At 44.8% G+C, this 19,383-nt stretch overlaps 2 protein-coding genes across 6 annotated transcripts in view; both read right to left on the bottom strand.

Annotated features, from left to right (window-relative positions):
- Positions 1-510: 510 nt before the first annotated feature.
- BLOC1S2 (biogenesis of lysosomal organelles complex 1 subunit 2) lies at positions 511-8,229 on the bottom strand. 2 transcript variants are annotated; one of them, XM_025992059.2, is made up of 6 exons: positions 8,114-8,216; positions 7,671-7,787; positions 5,164-5,283; positions 4,369-4,473; positions 3,208-3,294; positions 511-2,429 (listed from the first exon to the last, which is right to left on the bottom strand). In XM_025992059.2, exons 1-5 carry the CDS (start codon positions 8,172-8,174, stop codon positions 3,257-3,259), a joined length of 441 nt encoding a protein of 146 aa, XP_025847844.1. In that variant the 5' UTR covers positions 8,175-8,216; the 3' UTR covers positions 511-2,429; positions 3,208-3,256. The 2 variants fall into 2 exon arrangements, with proteins under 2 accessions (XP_025847844.1, XP_025847853.1); XM_025992068.2 differs by lacking the exon at positions 3,208-3,294 and having other exon boundaries at positions 8,114-8,229.
- Positions 8,230-9,596: 1,367 nt separating this feature from the next.
- PKD2L1 (polycystin 2 like 1, transient receptor potential cation channel) overlaps positions 9,597-19,383 on the bottom strand; it is a 32,966-nt gene continuing 23,179 nt past the window's right edge. For 2 of the 4 annotated variants that reach the window (XM_025992078.2, XM_025992085.2), the window contains exons 3-15: positions 18,649-18,776; positions 17,900-18,153; positions 16,756-16,980; positions 16,364-16,592; positions 15,521-15,691; positions 15,151-15,332; positions 14,725-14,845; positions 13,803-13,901; positions 13,490-13,611; positions 12,132-12,258; positions 11,206-11,324; positions 10,842-10,965; positions 10,075-10,521 (exon numbers count right to left, since the gene is read on the bottom strand). In XM_025992078.2, coding sequence (XP_025847863.1) covers positions 10,348-10,521; positions 10,842-10,965; positions 11,206-11,324; positions 12,132-12,258; positions 13,490-13,611; positions 13,803-13,901; positions 14,725-14,845; positions 15,151-15,332; positions 15,521-15,691; positions 16,364-16,592; positions 16,756-16,980; positions 17,900-18,153; positions 18,649-18,776 — 2,075 coding nt within the window. In that variant the 3' untranslated portion in view covers positions 10,075-10,347. Of the gene's footprint in view, positions 9,983-10,074; positions 10,522-10,841; positions 10,966-11,205; positions 11,325-12,131; positions 12,259-13,489; positions 13,612-13,802; positions 13,902-14,724; positions 14,846-15,150; positions 15,333-15,520; positions 15,692-16,363; positions 16,593-16,755; positions 16,981-17,899; positions 18,154-18,648; positions 18,777-19,383 lie in introns of those variants that run through there. The other 2 variants (XM_072739767.1, XM_072739768.1) reach the window with 2 other exon arrangements.

The following is a 19,383-nucleotide window of genomic DNA, read 5'->3' on the forward strand; positions in this document are numbered from 1 at the left end:
CCCTACATTCGCAGCAGCATTATTCATGATAGCTAATACGTGAAAACAACCTAAGTGTCTACTGATGGATAAATGAAGAAAACATAGTATATATATTTACAATGAAGAAAGAAGGAAATCCTGCCATTTGCAATAACATGGATGAATCTCAAGGGCATTATGCGAAGTGCAGGAAGTCAGAAAAAGACAAATTACTGTATGATCTCACGTGAAATCTAAAACTGCACTCATAGAAACAGAGTAGACTGGTGGTTAGCAGGAATTGGGAGGGAGGCAGGGGGAATAGGGAAATGTTGGTCTAGGGTTATAACTTCCAATTATGAGTAAGTTCTGGGGATCTAAAGTACAGCATGGTGACTGTAGTTAATGATACTGTATCATATACAGTTTACCCTTGAACAACCCAGGGATTAGGGGCACTGACCACTTGCATAGTCAAATATCTGTATATGACTTTGACACTCCCACAATTGACTGGAAGCCCTCCCAATAACATAAACAATTAACATGTATTTTGCATGTTATATGTATTATATACTGTATTCTTACAATAGTGAGCTAGAGAATAAAAAATATTAAGAAAATCATGAAAAAATACACATATAGTACCCTATCTAAAAACATCTGCATATAAACAGACCCATACAGTTCAAACACCTGCTGTTCATAGGTCTACTGTATCTGAAAGTTGCTAAGAGAGTAGATCTTAAATGTTCTTACCACACACACACAAGGTAACTATGTGGAGTGATGGCTATTTCAGCTAACCTTATTATGGGAGTCATTTCACAATATATACATATACCAAATCATATCATACATCTTAAACTTACACAATGTTTTATGTCAATTATGATTCAATAAAGCTGGAAAAAAAAATTAAAAACTTACACCCTCCACTCCTCTGCAACACATACACACACTCCACTCCTCTGCAACACATATACACACACACACACACAGAAGAAAACTGTATTTTCAGCTCTTATCTTCTGAGAACCCTGTATCCTAAATGTAACTGGGGAGCTTGTACTACATTTATCAACTCCAATGTTCAGAATATATATCTGGCCAAACATTTTAAATCTTACATAAAAAAGAAAGTTTAATAAATAACCAAAGGGAATTATACTAGACTAGTTCATCCTCAGAAACACACAAGTGAACTGAAGTATGTCATTAAAATTTTGGTTTCTGAGTTTAAAAAAAACAAAAATAGTCTGGCTTTTTCAAAGAGGCTGTGAGAAGTCACCAAAGGATTCTAAGCAGGTGGGGTAACATGGCCAATTTACATTTTGGAAAGACTGTTCTGTCAACATTGTGGAAGGTGCATTGGAGGGATCATTATGGTGAGGAGACACAGCTATAGTGCAGCAGAGCAGAGGACAAATAATGGTCTGGAACAGACATAGTGGGAAAGGACAGAAACAGAGCTATGAACTCTTTTTGGACACAGAATTGATGACCTCAGACACCTTCCTAGCTAACACCCAATTCTGAATAAGGATGTCTGTCTTCCAAACTAGACTGGCCAGTCAGTATCCCTCATCCCTTGATGTCTTTAGTCTGAAAGGACCTCCCTAGGAGCCCCCTGCCTTGACCCTGCAGGCACAAGGAGGAAGATATTTTAGAAAATGCTTTATTTTAGAAGTGGCAGCCCTACTTCATCATCTAACACATATACAGGCATACACACTGTTTCTCTGTATCACAGTTCCCAAAGGGAGCACATGTCAAGATGTCATCCATCTCCAGACATCTGACTCACACAGAGAAGAGATAGGAGGAGCCCATCACATACATCAAGCTATCAAAACACTCCTTTTCACTGCTTCTGCTCAGTCTAGAAGACTCAACCTGAAATTATTTTAAGATTTTCTGTTATTTGTAAAGTCATGGAAAAGCAAATTACTGACATTCACAAGGTGATAATCTATAAAGAACAAGTTTGTTTTCTTTTTTTAATTTAGGATCTTATTAACAATACATTAGCATCATTAATAGAAAAAAACAACTGTTGACACAGAAACTCAAAAACCAGCCATTAAGAAAATAATGTAGTAATCAACCACTATGAGAGAAAATAAGTCCTCTCATTTGATTCTACTGGCAAGCCCAGGTTTATCCTGAGCTCTGAGAGACTCTGTCCTGAGTGGATGATGAAACTTTCAAGTAAAAGGTAAGGAGTTATAGGTGTGAGTTTCTGAGGGATACTGCCTCAAAAGAAGTTCAGGAGTAGTCACAGTCCTCCAGTTCACTCCAATGTTGGGATGTTTCTAGGACGACCAGCGTAGTTTCCTTTTGAGGAGTTTTAACAATTCATCAGCCTCAGGAGTCAGGTCTTAAAAAACGTTCCTCCATGTTAAAAAAAGACTTTGTTCCAGAGGATTAAGTTTTTCATCGCTTCTCCAGCTTCTTGTACTTGGCTTCTGCCAGGGAGATAGGGAGAGGAAGTTAAATCTTTTTCCAGGCACATTCAACAATATCTATTATATTAAAAAAAAAAAAAAAAAGCCTATTGGCTTCAATCTCATAATCTGTCCAAACTGGGTTCATATTGGAGACATATCATAAATGTTAACTATCATATTAGCTAAGGACAGATATTTGGATATCTATCATCGACTTAAAATTGTGTGTGTACAACTTAAAATTAGGAGACAAACACGTATACACACACACACACACACAAACACACAGAATTAGGAACAAGTTCCTAATTTACAAGCACCTGCTCAGACGGCTCCACCAGGATTAAGCAGATCTACTGGCACTTGAGTCACGGGGAGCCTTACTAAGCACAGAAAACTGCTTCTCCAGGCACTGCCCCAGGCACTCTCTGGGAGCCAGACTGGAACTCTCCAGTTGTATAAATGTATGTTTCCCCTTTTATTTTCTTATTCCTACACCTCACTATGGGAAAGCAATTTTGAAAGACACAGAGATTTAAAAGACCATCAAATAAGCCTCTTAATGTGATAGATTATCTTTTTCTTTAAAACCTTGAAAACAAAACAGAACAAACCCTGAAAGCATCTGGTATGATGCCTTCTATGTATATAGTATGGTTCACAGTCACCATTTAGTAAATGTGGATAATGAAAATGTTAATCACACTCATCTCAAATCTCAATCTTTTACAGACTTCTCTCCTGAAGTAGTAAGAAATTGTCAATGATGAAAATAAAATAATCTGTAAATTATTACCTAGGATAAAGACATTGTTTTTAATCATGGATGTAAGAGCCAGAGCCAGTTAGCAAGCCATCAACAATACAGGTACCAGTTTCCTCCCTAAAAGAAGAACAATCTTTCAAGAAAAATCTGTAACTTCTCTATTTTTAAGACATTTATCCACATTACTAAAGCTGCTTCAGTCTGCTGAACCACAGTTTTTTTTTTTTTTAATAAAACCTTTTTTATTTATTTTTTTTTAATTTATGATAGTCACACACAGAGAGAGAGAGAGAGGCAGAGACATAGGCAGAGGGAGAAGCAGGCTCCATGCACCGGGAGCCCAATGTGGGATTCGATCCCGGGTCTCCAGGATCGCGCCCTGGGCCAAAGGCAGGCGCTAAACCGCTGCGCCACCCAGGGATCCCTGAACCACAGTTTTAAGAGCTTGAGCTTTGTAATCAAACAGACCTGGTTTGGAATATAGCTCTTTCACATGCTAGTTTTGTAACCTTACGCAAGTTAATCCCTTCGACCAGTTTACTCCTCCAAAGAATGGGGATAAAAATCACATCTTATACATTATGGGAGGAGAAAAAGCTTAATACACGTAAAGCACTAAGAACGGTACCTAATATATATCATTAAGTACTCAGGAAATCGTATTTTTATTACTACTACTAATAAAAAATTACTCGGGGCACCCGGGTGGCTCAGTGGTTGAGCTCAGGTGGTGATCCAGGCTCCTGGGATTGCTTCTCCCTCTGCCTATGTCTCTGCCTCTCTCTGTGTCTCATAAATAAATAAATAAAATCTTTAAGGGAAAAAAAAAATCACTCTCACTAGGTTTTTGTGAAGACTAATTAAAATACATCATTACAGGCACACCATAAATGTTAACTATCCTAGCAGGTAAGATCATATGGGGGGGGGGGGGGGAGGACAGGGTACGCTTATTAAATTAAAAAAGAAATGAGGGAACCCTGGGTGGCGCAGTGGTTTAGCGCCTGGCTTTGGCCCAGGGTGCGATCCTGGAGACCCGGGATCGAATCCCACGTCGGGCTCCCGGTGCGTGGAGCCTGCTTCTCCCTCTGCCTATGTCTCTGCCTCTCTCTCTCTCTCTGTGTGACTATCATAAATAAATTTTAAAAAAATTAAAAAAAAAAGTTTTAAAAAAGAAATGAAAATGATTACCCAGTTTTTTTGAATATGCATCCAACTTGTAGGCTGCCTGCTCCAGAGCTGCTACTTGCTCTTCAATTACATTGATCTGATCCAGATAAGGCTGCAGTCCAGCATCTTTGAAAACAAAGACAGACCACGCGTTCATAAAGCCTCAACACGGAGTGCAGAAAAACACGGAGTGGGAAGTAACAGTACTAGTGTCCTGCCAGCTGTGCCCCAGACACACTAGCCGGGTGACAGGATTCTGATCAATCGCAGGACAAACACTAGCAGGCAGCAGCCAGCTGACCAAGCAGAACTGTGAGCTGGACAAAGCAAGTCTCTCTCATCCACGAACAATCCTCTCTTTTAGATATTTTGCTCCTCCAGCAATCTTTCCATTCCCAAGTCAGTTTCTTGAGTAATCCCCTACCAACAAAGAGTGCCCGCAGAGAAGGAACACAAATATAAGTCAATGGAAAAATACATCCTACTAGGGTAACATTTAAAGATGCTCTGGTTTTCTGCTTATAGAGTAGTCCTTTATGGATTTCATTGTTAAATAAATTCACTAGAATCTAACCACCCCTCTTTTCCCCTATCCCTTTCCAGGAATAAACTGATCAAATCAAGATTCAGAAGCAGAAATAACCATAGCAAAACATGCTAATCCTCAATATGGCAGAAATTCCCTTAACTTCGTGATTTACTTTTAGAGAATGAGCTCCCTCAGGACAGGTGCCATGTCCCTTCCACTTCTCTACAACCCCAAGCACAAAAGAATATTAAATACAAACATGTTTAATTATAAAAATTATTACTTACATTTCTGGTTTAAGTCCTTTAGGTTTCTACTAATGTTTATAGCGATATCTTTCATTTCAAGATACTTCAGGCTGGTTAGTTTATTCATATTTTCCAGGAGCTTATAGTCTTCACTGGTGGCTTTAAAATAAACAGAAGATGTCTTTACAATTTGTCACAGATCACCAGAATTGGAATCATAGGCCAAATGGTAGTTCAAGGCAGGACCCCAAGAATGTCAAAGGAGCAGGCCACTACTGATTTATGACATTTATACCCAAACTGTGTACTCTGAATGTCTAAGCAGAAACTCAGATACTAATCAGCTAACTACTTAAACCAAATAAGATCCAATGACTTCAGACTCTTGGTTAAAAAGGGAAATAATAAATTCATGTCTTAAGAAAAAAGAGGTGACATAGCCTTGGTTTTCCTATGGTATGAAAACATGTTATTTGAGGGATTGCATTATAAGTATATATAAAATCAACTAGGACCCCACCACTTCTTAGTAAATCAATTATTACTGTGTGATTCTATATTGCATTTTATGCACTGACTTTTCCAAACCATGTGCCTGCTTCTCATTATCCTCAGTTCCCTTGCCCATCCCTATTCAAAGCAAATGGCTTCTTCTCCAGTTTTCTTGAAAAGTGGAAAATTCCACTTACATAACCTACCTCAACCTTTCTGCCTCACATCAAAACTTCTCTGTACCTTTCTGTCTTCCCAAGTGACAGGAGTGCTCCTGTTCTTGCCAAGACAGCCTCTCTTATGCTCTTGCTTCCACTTCTTTAGGGCCTCTCTTAAATCACCTCTTTTCCCTGGCATTTCCAAATTCTCTATCCTGGCAGCTTCCTATCTAGAAATATATTCAGGTTTCTCTCCAGCCCAAAAGCATTCTCTCTGCTACACCGACATCATTTCCTTAGTAAAACAAAGGAGCTTCACTGCTAACCTTTTTGAAAGAGTAGCTCATACTCACTGCTTCCTCTTCTTCAACATTCACTCATGTAAATCCTTGCAACCTGGCCTCTGCCCCCACCATCTAAGGAAATTACGTGCTCCAAGGTCATTGGTCTCCGAAGCAATCAATCCACAGCATTTTCTGTTATTATTCTTCTGAACCTCTCCATATACCTGACAGTGTGATCTCCCTCTTATCATTTCTGTGATATTCTTGCACTCATGCTTTCCTTTCCATTCCTTTTACCATCATCACCCTGTCACTGACCATCATCATTACTTTTTATCTGAAATCTTGCTTATGTGTCTGAGGTCTCTCCTCCATATCCATACTGTCAGTACTAGCCAATTAGTCTCTCTTAAAAAACCTAGGGTCACACCCTAATACCTAGGAACCAGTAAGATCATGTAAATGAATGAAACAAGCCAGTTGTTTGTGTATTAAACACATAAGATTAGTCACTTCCACAAAGAAATATGTTCTCTCCCATTTCTTGGAACACCCAGTCTCTTATCTTTTGTTTACCAATTTTGACGGATATATTGGTACAGAAAATTGTTTCTCTACCACTACTAAAAAAACGTTATAAGAAGAGTGGTAAATGGCAACTGACCAGGTGCCAGTAAAAGGGGGGGTGGGGTGGGGAAGGGTGGTGGGACATATTGCATTGTGTCTACTTAGAGAAGACAGCTGCTCAGCTCTAGTTAATCACGGCATCACAAGAATGCGCAAGTAGTATTGTCAAATCTCTGGAATTTTTAAAGAGAAGCCAAAAATCTAGATTTTGTTACTTGGTTTCTCTTCCTCAGAAATAACTAAAAAACTGATCAGACCAATAGAACCTAACAAGCTCTCCCATTTTGCATCAAGCCTTTTGTCATTAATTTTGGTTCCCAAATTTAGCTCACAGCAATTTCCTGGGGAAGTGAAACAATGCTTAGGTGAGGCCACACAGAACCAGACTTCACTTTTTGGACGTGTCTCTACACACAGGTCATGTGTCCACCTGGAAATCCATAAGGAACCCAAAATTAATCACGTCCCAAAGTGTGAGTCACCAAGTCCTCAGACCAACCTAGTGGATCCCTAAATCTGCAGGTCACTCTCTATTCCCCAATTTCGTTTCTCTTTGCGATACTAAATACATCTGCTTTAAGGGAACAAACTGCTTGCTTGTACCACCTCACTTCTTTCCCCCTTCTCAATCATTCCCTTCACAATCCTGCTCAAAATACACCTCCTCCGAGGAAGCACTTACTGATTAATCTTTTTTTCTTCTTCTCATACTTAGTGTACACTACTGAGGCTTGCAGAGTTGTATTAGGTATTTTTATGTATTTCTGAAACTAGCTAGAGAATTTCTCCAAGGAAGGAATGGACCTTTCTCTTTCCCATTCACGACCTTCCCAAACTTCCAACAGGCATCTTTCAGGGCACGCGGAGTGTTGCGGAGGGAGCCACAGACCGATGCCGCTACGGCAGCGCACAGCTCCCAGAGCCCAAGTGCCGCTCGAGCGAGCGGCGCAGGGCAGCACCCCAGTCAGCCCACACCTCGCCTCACCCGTCAGTTCTCCAGTCAGGTAAGTTGCCATTTTGGAGAACATGTCCCGGCAGAGCTCAGTGATGTCAGCCTCAGCCGGCTCCTTTGCTTCCTCAGCTGTCTCCACGGCGGCATCGTCTGAATCAAAGGAGAACGAGTAAGGGTCGGGCCCTGCACCGGGTCCTAATCCAGCCACGGCATCCTCTCCCCACACCGCCTCCCGTGTCCTCATTCGATCACGTCGGCCCCATTCTCCACGTGCCATAATTTCAAGACCCTCACTTCGTCCTTGCCCCACCTGACACACCAACTCCGTTCCCTTGCACTCGCCCTTGGCTCAAGCCCGATCCCGTGGCCAAATCACCTCAGTCGCCCGCTCAGGTGCGCCCCTCCGACCTGCTCGCTCCGGCCAGGTGAGCCCCCGGCCTCCTGCTGGACACTTCATGCCCATCTACTCTGCGTACCTCGAACCGGCTCCTCTCTCTGGGTCGAGGGGACACCCTCGGCCGCCGCCGCCGCCGCCATGCCGGGCCCCGCGCTGCTTCCGGTAGTTGGGCTGCCCGCGCCTGCGCGCCGCGCGTGCCCCGCCCCGCCCCGCCCCGCCCCGCCGCCCGCCCTCCCTGCGCCGGGCTCACAACCCCGAGATACTCCGTCTCCCCGCTGAGCTGTGCGGCTCGGGAGGAGTAATAACAAAGAGTAAGCGTGACGCTGAAATTGAGGCTAAAATAAGCTATAATGAGTCCATCCGTTGCCAAGAGTCGCGACGTCTGGAACTGACATTGCGCTCATCCCTGTCACTAGTCTAGTAAAACCCGATGACCTACCTGTCTGGGGCTGGTTGAGCTCAGGTGGCCTGCTGACCAAAGCCACAGGGCCCAGTTACCCTCTCCCGAGAGACGCCCCCACCCAGGCCTGTATTCGTCGCCAAAGACTGCTCAGGAAATCCACGCTCTTGAAGGCAGTCTCATCCTTCCCTTGGGAAACCTTCAGTCATTGATTCCTGAGCCGAAATACTGGTCCTTCAGCGTCTTGGTTAAACAACTCATTTGCCCCTTTTTCTTTTAAGATTTTATTTATCATTCATGAGAGACACAGAGAAAGAGAGAGGGAGGGAGAGAGGGGCAGAGACACAGGCAGAGGGAGAAGCAGGCCCCATGCAGGGAGCCCGATGCCGACTCCATCTCGGGTCTCCTGCATCACGCCCTGGGCCAGAGGCAGGCGCTAAACCGCTGAGCCACCCGGGGATCCCCAGCCCCTTTCTGAAACTGCAGGTTGGCACCTACTTCTCTTCAGCTGATACAGCCTTTCTGGAGGAACGCTTTGTAACTTTTTACAGCTGAGGATACACTCTCGTTATCTTGATTGGGTTTAGCTGTTTCACAAGTCTCCTAGGTGTATACAGTGTACATGACGGGATGGTGAAAAGGGTGGGAGAAGGGAATGGATGAGAAAAAGCAACTGGGGATCGAGGTGCAAAATGAGAAAGAGGTAAAGATCACAGGGGAAGGGAAGAAGGACATATAGTGAGTCTTGGGATGCAGACCTATATACCCAAAATTTTGGTGTAGATTCCTAGTTATTTTTCATCTTGCCTTCTTACCTCCCACACCCTACACCACACACACACACACACACACACACACACACCAGCTACCCCACATGGTAGCCTAAGGGCTACCTTACTCTCTTCATCCTGAGGACCAGGTCTCCCAAGGTCACTGTCTCCACTCTTTAAATGGTACAGTCATAATGCTCACCATTTCAAATCACTCCTAAAAGTCAGAAGTTCTTATTTCAGAACTTCTCAGGCAGCCCAGCTCCTTCGCATTGTCACTGCCCCCACTCTGCACCTTCCAGCAAGGATGAGTACTCCAGCCCAAGTACAAGAATGGTTCATAGCTCCAGCCTTCTTCCTCGTACCATCCCAGAAGCAAAACGCAAAGGTCCTGATTTTTCTAATGATTTTTATTGATAGTCACCAGAGAAACCCATATTATCCCTTGCAAAAATAGGGTCAGAGCCCACCACATTTTATTCCAAAGATCTCAGAATCCTGGAGTCATTTCTTTGTCTGCTTCTTCTCAGGTTCCATCTACGTGCCTGTTTACAGCTCTCGCAGTTCCCAGTGTTTAGTGAAATGTCGGGAGCAGGCTTCTCAACTGAGCCTTCATGGTCTTTGCCCTGGATGGAGAGGTCACTCTCCATCCCAACTCCTCTGCAACACTGTAATCTCCAATGTGAGAAAGTCTCATCTCCTCCAAGGCTTCCCCTTCTCTTCCACTTGGAAACTCTATGGCGAAGACAAGAATTCCATGGCTGCTAGCAGCAGATCTCTAGATGCACAAAGGATAAAGATTTACTGGCAAATTGGAAGACATTTAGATAATGCTGCTCTCTTGGCTTCTACTTTTTTCACAAATCACGGTTATCTGGGTGCCAGGTGCTTAGGGAACATAACCCTGCCTTCCTTTATTCTGTTTGCAAATGATTTTTTTTTTTCATCACAGCAGAGCTAGGAGCACAGGGAGTAAGAGGCCCAGGGTGAAATGTTATTTCAAAGAGCTACACAGAGCTACATGGCTACCACAGAAACATGGAGTCACAAGCCTAAGCATGATGCAAGTGGCACACAGAAACATTGGTTCAAAAGGCTGGACCCAGGTGGGACTCAGCAGTAGCAGTGGAGGGATCTGCTGCCCTAGAAGTGGAGGGCATGTCCTGAGGAGTTCTCTGTGGAGGCAATGAGAGAGGAGCCAGCTATCTGATGCTTTAGAATCCCTCCCCCACCACTCTCCTGCCCACCCTGGACTCCCCAGGGGTCTGGAGTCACAGGTGAGGTTGGCTGCAGATGCTCCCAAATGCCTTGATCCCCCTGTTGGAAGAAAAAGGGACAGGTTATTTGAAGGAAGAATTTGGGTCCCACTCTACTTCCTTTTATCTAGAAAATCTGGATCTGATTCTTCAACCTCAGACCATCTCCTGGAGGCCACAGCAGCCCTCAGGCCAAAGCAATCAACCTCAGATCTTCCCTCCACTCCTTACCTCCACTGATATAGTGACTACTAGGAACATGTTCTGCAGGAGCCTGAAAACAGGCTATTTCAAAAATGTTTTGCCTCCATTCACTGAGTAGAACAGATGGTAGGGTTCAAATGTGGGAAACCAAGAGGACTCAAGTGAAGGGCCACTCACCATGCCTGGGGAGGAAGCTAGCTGCTCCTTCCTTTCCAGCATCTCTAGCTTTGAGCCCACAGCATCTACCTGGGACATGACTCCTTCCAAGACAGTCTCCAACTGAAGAACTCTCCTTGTGAGTCTGCAGGATTTGAGAGAGACTGAGGGAGCAAAAATATGCATCATGGGGCTAAACATCTATAGGGGCAGGGGAGACATTATGGTCTGAGTCTGGATGGGAGCAAGGAAGGCCCAGCCTTGTAGGGAGAATAAAGGAGAGGGGGAACACAGGTTCTCCCTGGGCTAGGACAGAAAATTAGAAGCTTATGGAAAGAAGCTCAACATAGGACATTACAAACACACTCAGCCCTGCTGCACATACGTGTAGAATTCTTCTCCTGAAACCCAGCCATCTGTTCTGGTAGCCTCTGGACCCAACTCGCCTGGTGAGCTACTCACAATGGATTGTCCTAGGTTCTCAATCTCTGCGTTGAGGGCCACCTGATTAGGAAGTCAGAGAGGAGAAGATGACTCTGGGAAGTAATCAGCTCCTATTTCATCACCTGCTCTCATGGACTCTCAGGACCAGGCCCTTAGGCTCCAATTCATTCTATTCCCTTTCTCTCTGAATCTCTAGAGACAATAGGATCAGTGTAGTAGTGCTGGACACAAAGCTGGACCAACCTCTGGGAGGGAATCACCTTCCACAGAAACAAAACATGAGCTCTTGGAAGCCTTGATTAATGAGACCCTCACTAGAAGCCAACTCAGTTTGGGAAAGGAAGAACACTACCAGAATTCCTGCCACTTTCCCTCCTGCCCTTGATTTTTGGGTCTATACTAGATAGGGATGAAGCAGGCACAGCAAGTATAGCTAAGGATCCAAGTTTGAAAATCCCAAGGAGAAAGTAAGTCCTCAGAATTGTCAGGGATTCTTGGATAATTGATCCTCCCCCCCCCCCACCCACCCACCCAAGACTATGTTTTAGAGCAGTGGTTTTCAACCTTGGCTATGCATTGGAATCACTTGGGGAGTTTTTAAAAGTACTGATGTCTGAGTCTCTCACTCCCCCAGAGATTATGTCTAGAGTGTAGACAGACCTGAGTATGAGGATTATTTGACTCTCCACCCCTACCCCACTGGGGTATTCTAATATGCAGCAGTTTGAGAATCACTATTCTAGAGAGTTCTTTCCTGCCCCTCTATTGAAGGATTTTCAGTTTGGATTTGTGTTCTGGGTGTGTTGGCAGGGAAGGGAGAGTGAGTGGTTTTCTTTCACTGCCTCTGCATCAGCCAACTGGGCTCACCCTCTTTTCCTCCAGGTCCTGTTGCATTTGTTCCTGCTCTTTTTTGTCCAGGATGTGATTTCCATCTTGATCAAACCTGGTGAAGGCGGCTGTAAGCTCAGTGATCTCATGCTCTGCGTGCCCAAGTCTGGGGAAAACAGTATGAGGAAATGACTTCTGACCTTTTGTGACTGTGATCTCTCAATTATAGACTCCCTGCTTTTTTTCAGACTTCATGACTCTTGCTCTCTGGGGAAGAATGAGACTACGTGGGAAGGCCAGGATCTCCAAAGTTTAGCAATTTTACTCCCAAGAAATTGTTTGAATCTTTGTCTTCCTTCTCTTAGTCCTGATAAATAGTTGTAGGCCCTCCAGTGTTCTATAGGAATTATTGCAAAATTTCTTTGCCCTAAATACTCCATCCCCCCAATTCCACCCTTCACTCCCTACCCCTGAAATTCATCCTCTATAATGCAACTAGAGTAATTAAGTTTTCCAAGGTACAAGTCTAAATACACCCATTCTCTGCTTAAAATCTCTCCTGGGAACCCTATTCTTAGGATAGATTGGTGGTATACAAGGTCTTTCCCAATGTTGCCCTTCTTCATTCCTCTGGTCTCATCTCCTGCTATGCTCCACTTTTATTTGATACCTTAGCAATGCTTAGCTAACATGTACCCTACATGTTGCTCAACTTAACACTTTTATCTCTTGGAATGGACTTCCCCTGCTTGTCTACATGTAGGGTACTTATCCTCCTGTAGGTATTCATACATCACTTCTTCCAGGAAGCCTTCCCTTAAGCTCAAAAATTGAACTGAATACTCTTTTTACTTTGTGCTCTGTATCTTTTAGTCAATTCGGTTGTTGAACTTGTTCTGTAATTCAGTTTATTTGCTTACATGTGTGTGAGCTCCTGGAGGACAAAGACTTTGTCTTATTTAATTGTGTGCCCTACTCAGTGCCTGGCTCACAGCTGGTGCTCACAATATATTTTTTCAGTGTGTGTTAATATGTTTGACTGGGAAACAGGGAGGCTAAGAGAATAGGTCCATGTTTGTAGGGGAGCATAGAACCAACTACAGAGCTTTGTGGGAATGAGAAATGTATGTAATAATTAGGAAATTATATTATTACAGTAGTTCCAAGAGTTGTTCAACAAGGTCCAGGAAGTTATAGAACGTGGCTGGAGACCTTTAAACCAAGGGCACAATTCTGATGGTCAGAATCAGAGCTCTGTAGGCCAAAGTCAAAGGCCAAAACCAAGGTCAGAGGCCCATAGGCCAAGATCAGAAGTTTTAAGGCAAAGGGTATATGGTTGAGGGTCAAAGACTTATTATAAATCAATGTCAGAGAAGATTGGATCTCTGGTTGCTCACTCCCTCAAGGTGTTGGTGAAGTCTTCAAATTGGATCTCTTGCTCCCCACCCTGCAGGACCTTCTGTACATCTGAAACCCGCTCCTTCCTCAAACGCAGCCTCAGTAGGGTCTTGTTGTAGCCCTGGAAGGGAAAAGGAAACAGGTACCAGTTCCCACAGCCTTCCTTGCCCATGCCTCCATCACAGGATGCCAGGCTTCCAGGGATAAGTCAAAGCCACACAAAGACACAGGTCCTTATACCAGTTGGAACAGACCAGGCCTTGGGCTTGGGTCCTAATGCAGATGTGTGGCTCAAGGAGACTGAGTGGTTACCTGTTTCAGGAGATCAGAAAGTTGCAGCTCATCCTTCTGTCCAGCCAACTCTTCTTTGACCTCTGAGTATGTGTCATTGATGATGGCCAGGAACATGTTCTGAAGATAAAGTGGGGACCCGGGTCCTCACCCACATACCTAACATAACTGAGCCCACTAACCTTATTAATGTCCCAGATACATATTCTAAAGGAGCCAATGTTTTCAATCTCAACTCTGCAGCCCACTAACCCCCACATCTCAGAGTCCCCAAGCCCTTGTTCAGCACAATCCCCTGTTAGGGATGGATCAAGCGCCTGCTATCTTCACTCAGTTGCTTTGTAGTAACCTGACTACAAAGGTACCCCATCATATGGCAGGGTTAACCTCCATATAAGAGCCTACCAATCACTGAGAGTACAGTTTTGCTGTCTTTACCATCTAATCCCAATCTAACCCATCTATCTCTAACCATGATCAAATAAAGAAACCTGCTGGCTTTGTTAATAAAAATTAAGCCCAGATCTTTCATAGTTGGCACAGAGAAAGAGAATATAAAGCAATGGTGATATAAATAGCTAGAGATTCCTTGAGGAAGAGGAGAATAGATATAGAAGCTTCTAGATTCAACCACTTTTCTTCATAGGGCACTTTTCTCTCCCTTTCCATCCTTGGAGAATAAAGGTTTCATTATACTGAGGGAGTCTGCAGATTCCCTTATACTCTGCAAACTGCCTGACGTGCTGGACACACTGAGCACATTAGCCAGCTCTTGGGAGAGCCAGAGCTTCCCCACCTGATTCTCTACCCCTGACTGGAGATACCCATTTTAATCCTGAGTATAGAGCATGGGGTTGGGGGGGGGGCTAAAACCTCACTCTACAGGTCCTTTATGTCTCCACCCCTCAGGCTCCCAATTCCCACCCCTCAGAGGGACCCTCACCAGGAGCACGAAGAAGACAAAGAAGACATAAGTGACAAAGTAGGCAGGTCCCAGGATGCGGTTGGCATTGTCAATAGCGTTGTAGTCAAAGTCCCCAAGGATGATCCGGAACTGAGTGAAACTGAGAGACCAGGGTCTGGGCTTCACCCAGAGCCTAACCACAGCCCTGACCCCTATTCACACCCCCAACACACTTTCCTAACTACCACTCTTCGGTGAACTCAGACTCACTATATTTCCAACCTGAGAGAAAGAGTGAGGTACAGAGATACTTGAGCATACACACCAGGACTTCTGGAGATTCTCACACGATGCTTTAAGCACAGACATGCCTGCACATGTACACCCAGCCTCCCCAAGGATACGCACACCCACAGAACTGGAGGGTGAGGGGCCCAGGAGGAGTGAAAAGGGCAAGACACACACATGCACTTGATGAAAGTGCTAAAGTTTTCCACTTGGGTTCCAAAAAGCAGGTAGCCGAGTTGAGCATAGGCAAAGAAAACGATGAAGAACATGACGGCAAATCCCAGGATGTCCTTGGCACAGCGGGCCAGTGTGGAGGAGAGCTGAGTCATGGTTTTGTTGAAGCTGATGTACTTGAATATCTGGAAAGGCCATGTCGAACCAAGCAGTGAAGGAAGAAAAGAGAAAAGCTTTGAATAGTCCACTCCACGGGCTATAAAGGTCACAGGAGTTGGCAAACCAGAAAACCAGACAAGGAAAATGAGACAAGTACTGAGGAAGGGAGAACGAGTGCCCTGAGGTGTTGCTGGGGGTGGGGGTCCCAAGGTACCTTGATCCAGGCAAAGAAGAGGTTCACGGCATTCATGTTGTTGTACTGTGTCTGCCAGAAGGCGAGGAACTCAAAGTCAGCATACATGTTTGGCTGCTGCAGGAGCTTCCCCATCAGCCGATTCACCTCAAGGGTTCTGAATATGTGGAAGCCCACAGCCACAATGGAGAGCTGTCATCAGAGAGGTCAGAGGTGTCAAGAAAAGTCAGGATCTCAAGAGAAGTTCAATGATAAGGTCCAAGGGGAGAGCTGGGGTAGGTAAATCAGGTGAGGAAAAAAAAAATCCTTCCTTTCTGAGTTGTTGACTATCTCAGGTTCAAATGGAACTGAATAGGATGATTAGGGGAACGTCTTAAATCCCGAGAAGGCTTTGGAAGCAGTGGTAAATATGTAGATTGTAAAGTACCATGGATAATTGGAGCCAAGTAATTTTATTTCTTCCACCACTTCCTAGCCTTGGTTGAGAAGCTAATGTGTCCTATTAATAAGGAAGAACATGAAGATAAAGAGGCAGAATATTTTATTAGAAGAGAAGAGAAAAGGTAGGAGTTTCAAAGGGACAGGTCATAAAGGCAAAAGACGGAAGAGAAACAGAAGAGCAAGTATGTAAAGAAAAGGCGGTGCCTGGATCGCAGGTCAGAGGGAAACGGCATGTGGGAGACAGTTTCCCAGGGGTGAGCCAGAGGAACATCAGCCTCTGGGTTTGGGAGCTTTAACACAATGATTTGATCAGAAGTCATAAGAAGGGCTCGAGACTCCAAAAGGAAGACCTTGGAGCCCCTATTTAGGTGAATCCCCTTCCTCTTTCTAATATGTCCCAAGTATAGGATATCTGCCTCTCACCATGATAACAACCAGGTCCAGAATATTCCAGATGCTGCTGAGGTAATGAAGCCGGTGGATGTGGAGCTCCAGGATCTCCTCTACCATATAGTAGACGATGAAGATGCAGAAGATGATTTCACAGCCAATGATGAAGAAGTCCCAGTTGCTGACATAGCGGATCAGCTTAACTGTGCGGATTTGCCAGGATGGGATAGCACCTCCTGTGGCTGGAAACTCTACCACCAGTCTGTGGGAGGAGAGGGAGATACCTGATGAGACCTAGGCTGGGATAGTTCCTCCCATCCCCTCTCTTCCATACTCCCCCACCATAGGGTACAAGTTTATGTGTCTCAAGCAGAGAAGGGAATCAGGAACCATGGATGGAGGGAAGATAGGGAAACAGGACCCACCTCAGAACACAGAAAAGATTGATGTTGGCATTGTAGACTGAGAAGTCAATGAAAACTACACGAGTGCCCCTATCTAGCCAGAGGCCCTCCTGAAGGTCCTGGAGTGCCTCTGCACTGGCCTGTCGGGATCCTGGAAGGTCCAGATAGTAGCCACCTCCACTGTAGCTTGTCAACCGGCCCCAATGAGAGGAGCCCCCCAGCTCATCCTGTGAATGGTATGTCCACCTGTCACAGAAGAAACCATCTGAGCAGAGAGGGTTGAGCCTATCCAAAAGCTGACTTCCAAGGCAATGGCATCACTTTATAATTGTCTGGGCTTTACAATTTCATATATTTTATATATACATATCACATATAATATATATTTCACATATATTACCTTGTTTGTTACTAACTGTGTGAGAAAGGAGGGTAAACATTATCCACATTTGAAGATGAGGAACCTCAGACTAGGTTAGTGTCTGAACTGAAACTCAAACATATTTCTCATGATGTTCCTCAAAACTATGGATGACAAACCCATGCCCCACTTTTGACCCCAGACTGAGTAGTCTCTACTAGGGAAACACCTGGCTCATATAATTCAGGAAATCCCCTTTCTGCTCTTGTGGTTGGGGACCTAGCTGCTTTGCCCCATGATTCTCAGTTTTGTGCATAAATTTCCTCCCTGGGCCCTTACTTCCCCCTCTTACATGTCCTATCCACCCTTTCCACTCCCCCTCCTTTCTTTCCTAATTCTTCATCCATCTTCAACCCCTTGTTGCTTTCCCTATCCAGTCCAAGGGTCAGACTCTTCCAATTACAACTTGTGTGGCAACATTAGTGTTTCATCCATTCTCCATACCCGTAAGAACATCTGGGCCAGAAAGGATGCTTTCTCTAGCAAGACTGCCTCCAGGGTAGGGCAAATGTGACAGTGATCTGTGTGTGGAAACAAGTCCAGAGGCTATGACTGTTTGCTAATATACCTTCTCCTGAGTGACCCAAATCAAGATCTCCAAACAGTCACAGATAGGACTCAGAAAGATACTCCCTCCAGGTCCCCCAAGTCTCTTAAGACTAAGTGGAAATGGTTCCCAAACCTCAGGATTGTGTCAAGCTCAGAGAAGCAAGCCCAGCGACATTGGTGGGGGGACTCACTCACGCTGTGCCATTGAGAGGCCCAAAGGGGAGCTGCTCTTCCTTGTCTGGAGAGTAGACATCATAGCAGCTCAAAATGTCCTCACGGAAATCCTCATGCACCACACAGGAGTCATTGCGGACCCTCAGCTGCCGGAGCCTTGGAACCCCCAGCAGCAGGTTTTCATAGTAGATGAAGGAGTGGGAGCCGTGGCCCAGGCTCTGGTTGTTGTACCATTTGGTCCAATACAAACTGTCCAGTAGTGGGCCCTGGGCAAACTAGACCACAAGCTGGGTTAAGCTTGACCCTGCCTCATCCTGACCTTTATTCTTGAGATGACTTTTGCCTTCCTCCTTGACACCCTCCTCCCCCAGCTTATCCCTAGTCCACTTCTGTTGCAGTCCTTAGCTGACCCATGAATCTTGGCCAGCTCTTGACCTGATATGGCCCTACTCTTTATTTATTAATTTATTTTTCCTACTCTTTATTTAAAATGCTTTTTGAAGTTCAGCCTTACCTTTGATTTCCAATACTAGTCTAACTCCTGGCTTGACTCCTTGATCACCATCCCAGTCTCTCATCTACCTTTACCTAAACTCTAGTTTGACCCATTGATTCTTGCTTGACCCTTTGACTCAGCCTGGTTCCAGAATTATCTGTTCTCTGGATATAGCCTGGTTCACTGTCTGATATCGCTGAGTCCTGGTCTTGTGGCTTGATGCTTCAGGCCATTGAAAAGGACAGGGGAGAAGTAGAGGGGATCTCATACTCACATCCCAGAAGTCCGCCATGCTGCTGATGGCCTGGAAGGAGACTCCGGTGTCTGACGGGGTATGTAAGAAGAGTTCCGACATCACTTTAGTGTAATAATAGGCACTGGAGCTTGTCATTCCGTAGGTCACTAGAAACCAACCCAAGAGACTGTCTTGCTCACTGTTCTCATATCCATTCTCCAGAGGAGACAGGAAAGCCCATTTCCCTGGGGCCAGAGATGCTACCTAGATGGGATCCCATTAGACCCAACTCCCGAGAGTTGGTTGAGGAGGCTAATAGGGCACTGGGGAACCCAGGGAATGTATTAGGCTACAAGGTCTCCTTTCCTCCTAACTTACCTTAAGACTGAGCTCCATTCAGAAATTGTTTCTTGATACTGTCATTCTGAAAATCCACTTTTCTCTTCCTAAACCAGTTTGACTTCCTAGTTCTTACTCCCCAAATCCAAGATATTTCCACCGTCTGCAACAGTTAATGCTTCCTTTCATTTGTCCTATATTTATGCTGTTGGGAAATTACCTCTGAATTCTAGAGTACTCTGAGGCCCTGGCCAAACACCTTACAATGAAGATGTGGTTTCCTCGAATTTGGAGTCAGTAACTCCACAGCAGTGGGAGTAGGAGGTAGGCATGGCACCTCTGGCCACAAGGCATCCTGATGGGCACAGTTGTCTCCTGAGGGAAGGACTCAGAGCATCCCAGATCAAAAAAAGGCGTGCCCTTTGCCCTGAAGAA

Source organism: Vulpes vulpes, chromosome 15, assembly GCF_048418805.1.
Source record: "Vulpes vulpes isolate BD-2025 chromosome 15, VulVul3, whole genome shotgun sequence".
Lineage (NCBI taxonomy): Eukaryota > Metazoa > Chordata > Mammalia > Carnivora > Canidae > Vulpes > Vulpes vulpes.

Bases quoted from the DNA above. Each gene is read 5' to 3' on its own strand.
- BLOC1S2 (XM_025992059.2), bottom strand. From the start codon at position 8,174: ATGGCGGCGGCGGCGGCGGCCGAGGGTGTCCCCTCGACCCAGAGAGAG. The intron at 7,788-8,113 runs GTACGCAGAGTA...CCTTTGATTCAG, and splicing joins GAGAGAGGAGCCGGTTCGAG to ACGATGCCGCCGTGGAGACA. The intron at 3,295-4,368 runs GTAATCATTTTC...TTCTTCTTTTAG, and splicing joins TGCATATTCAAAAAAACTGG to GGAGGAAACTGGTACCTGTA.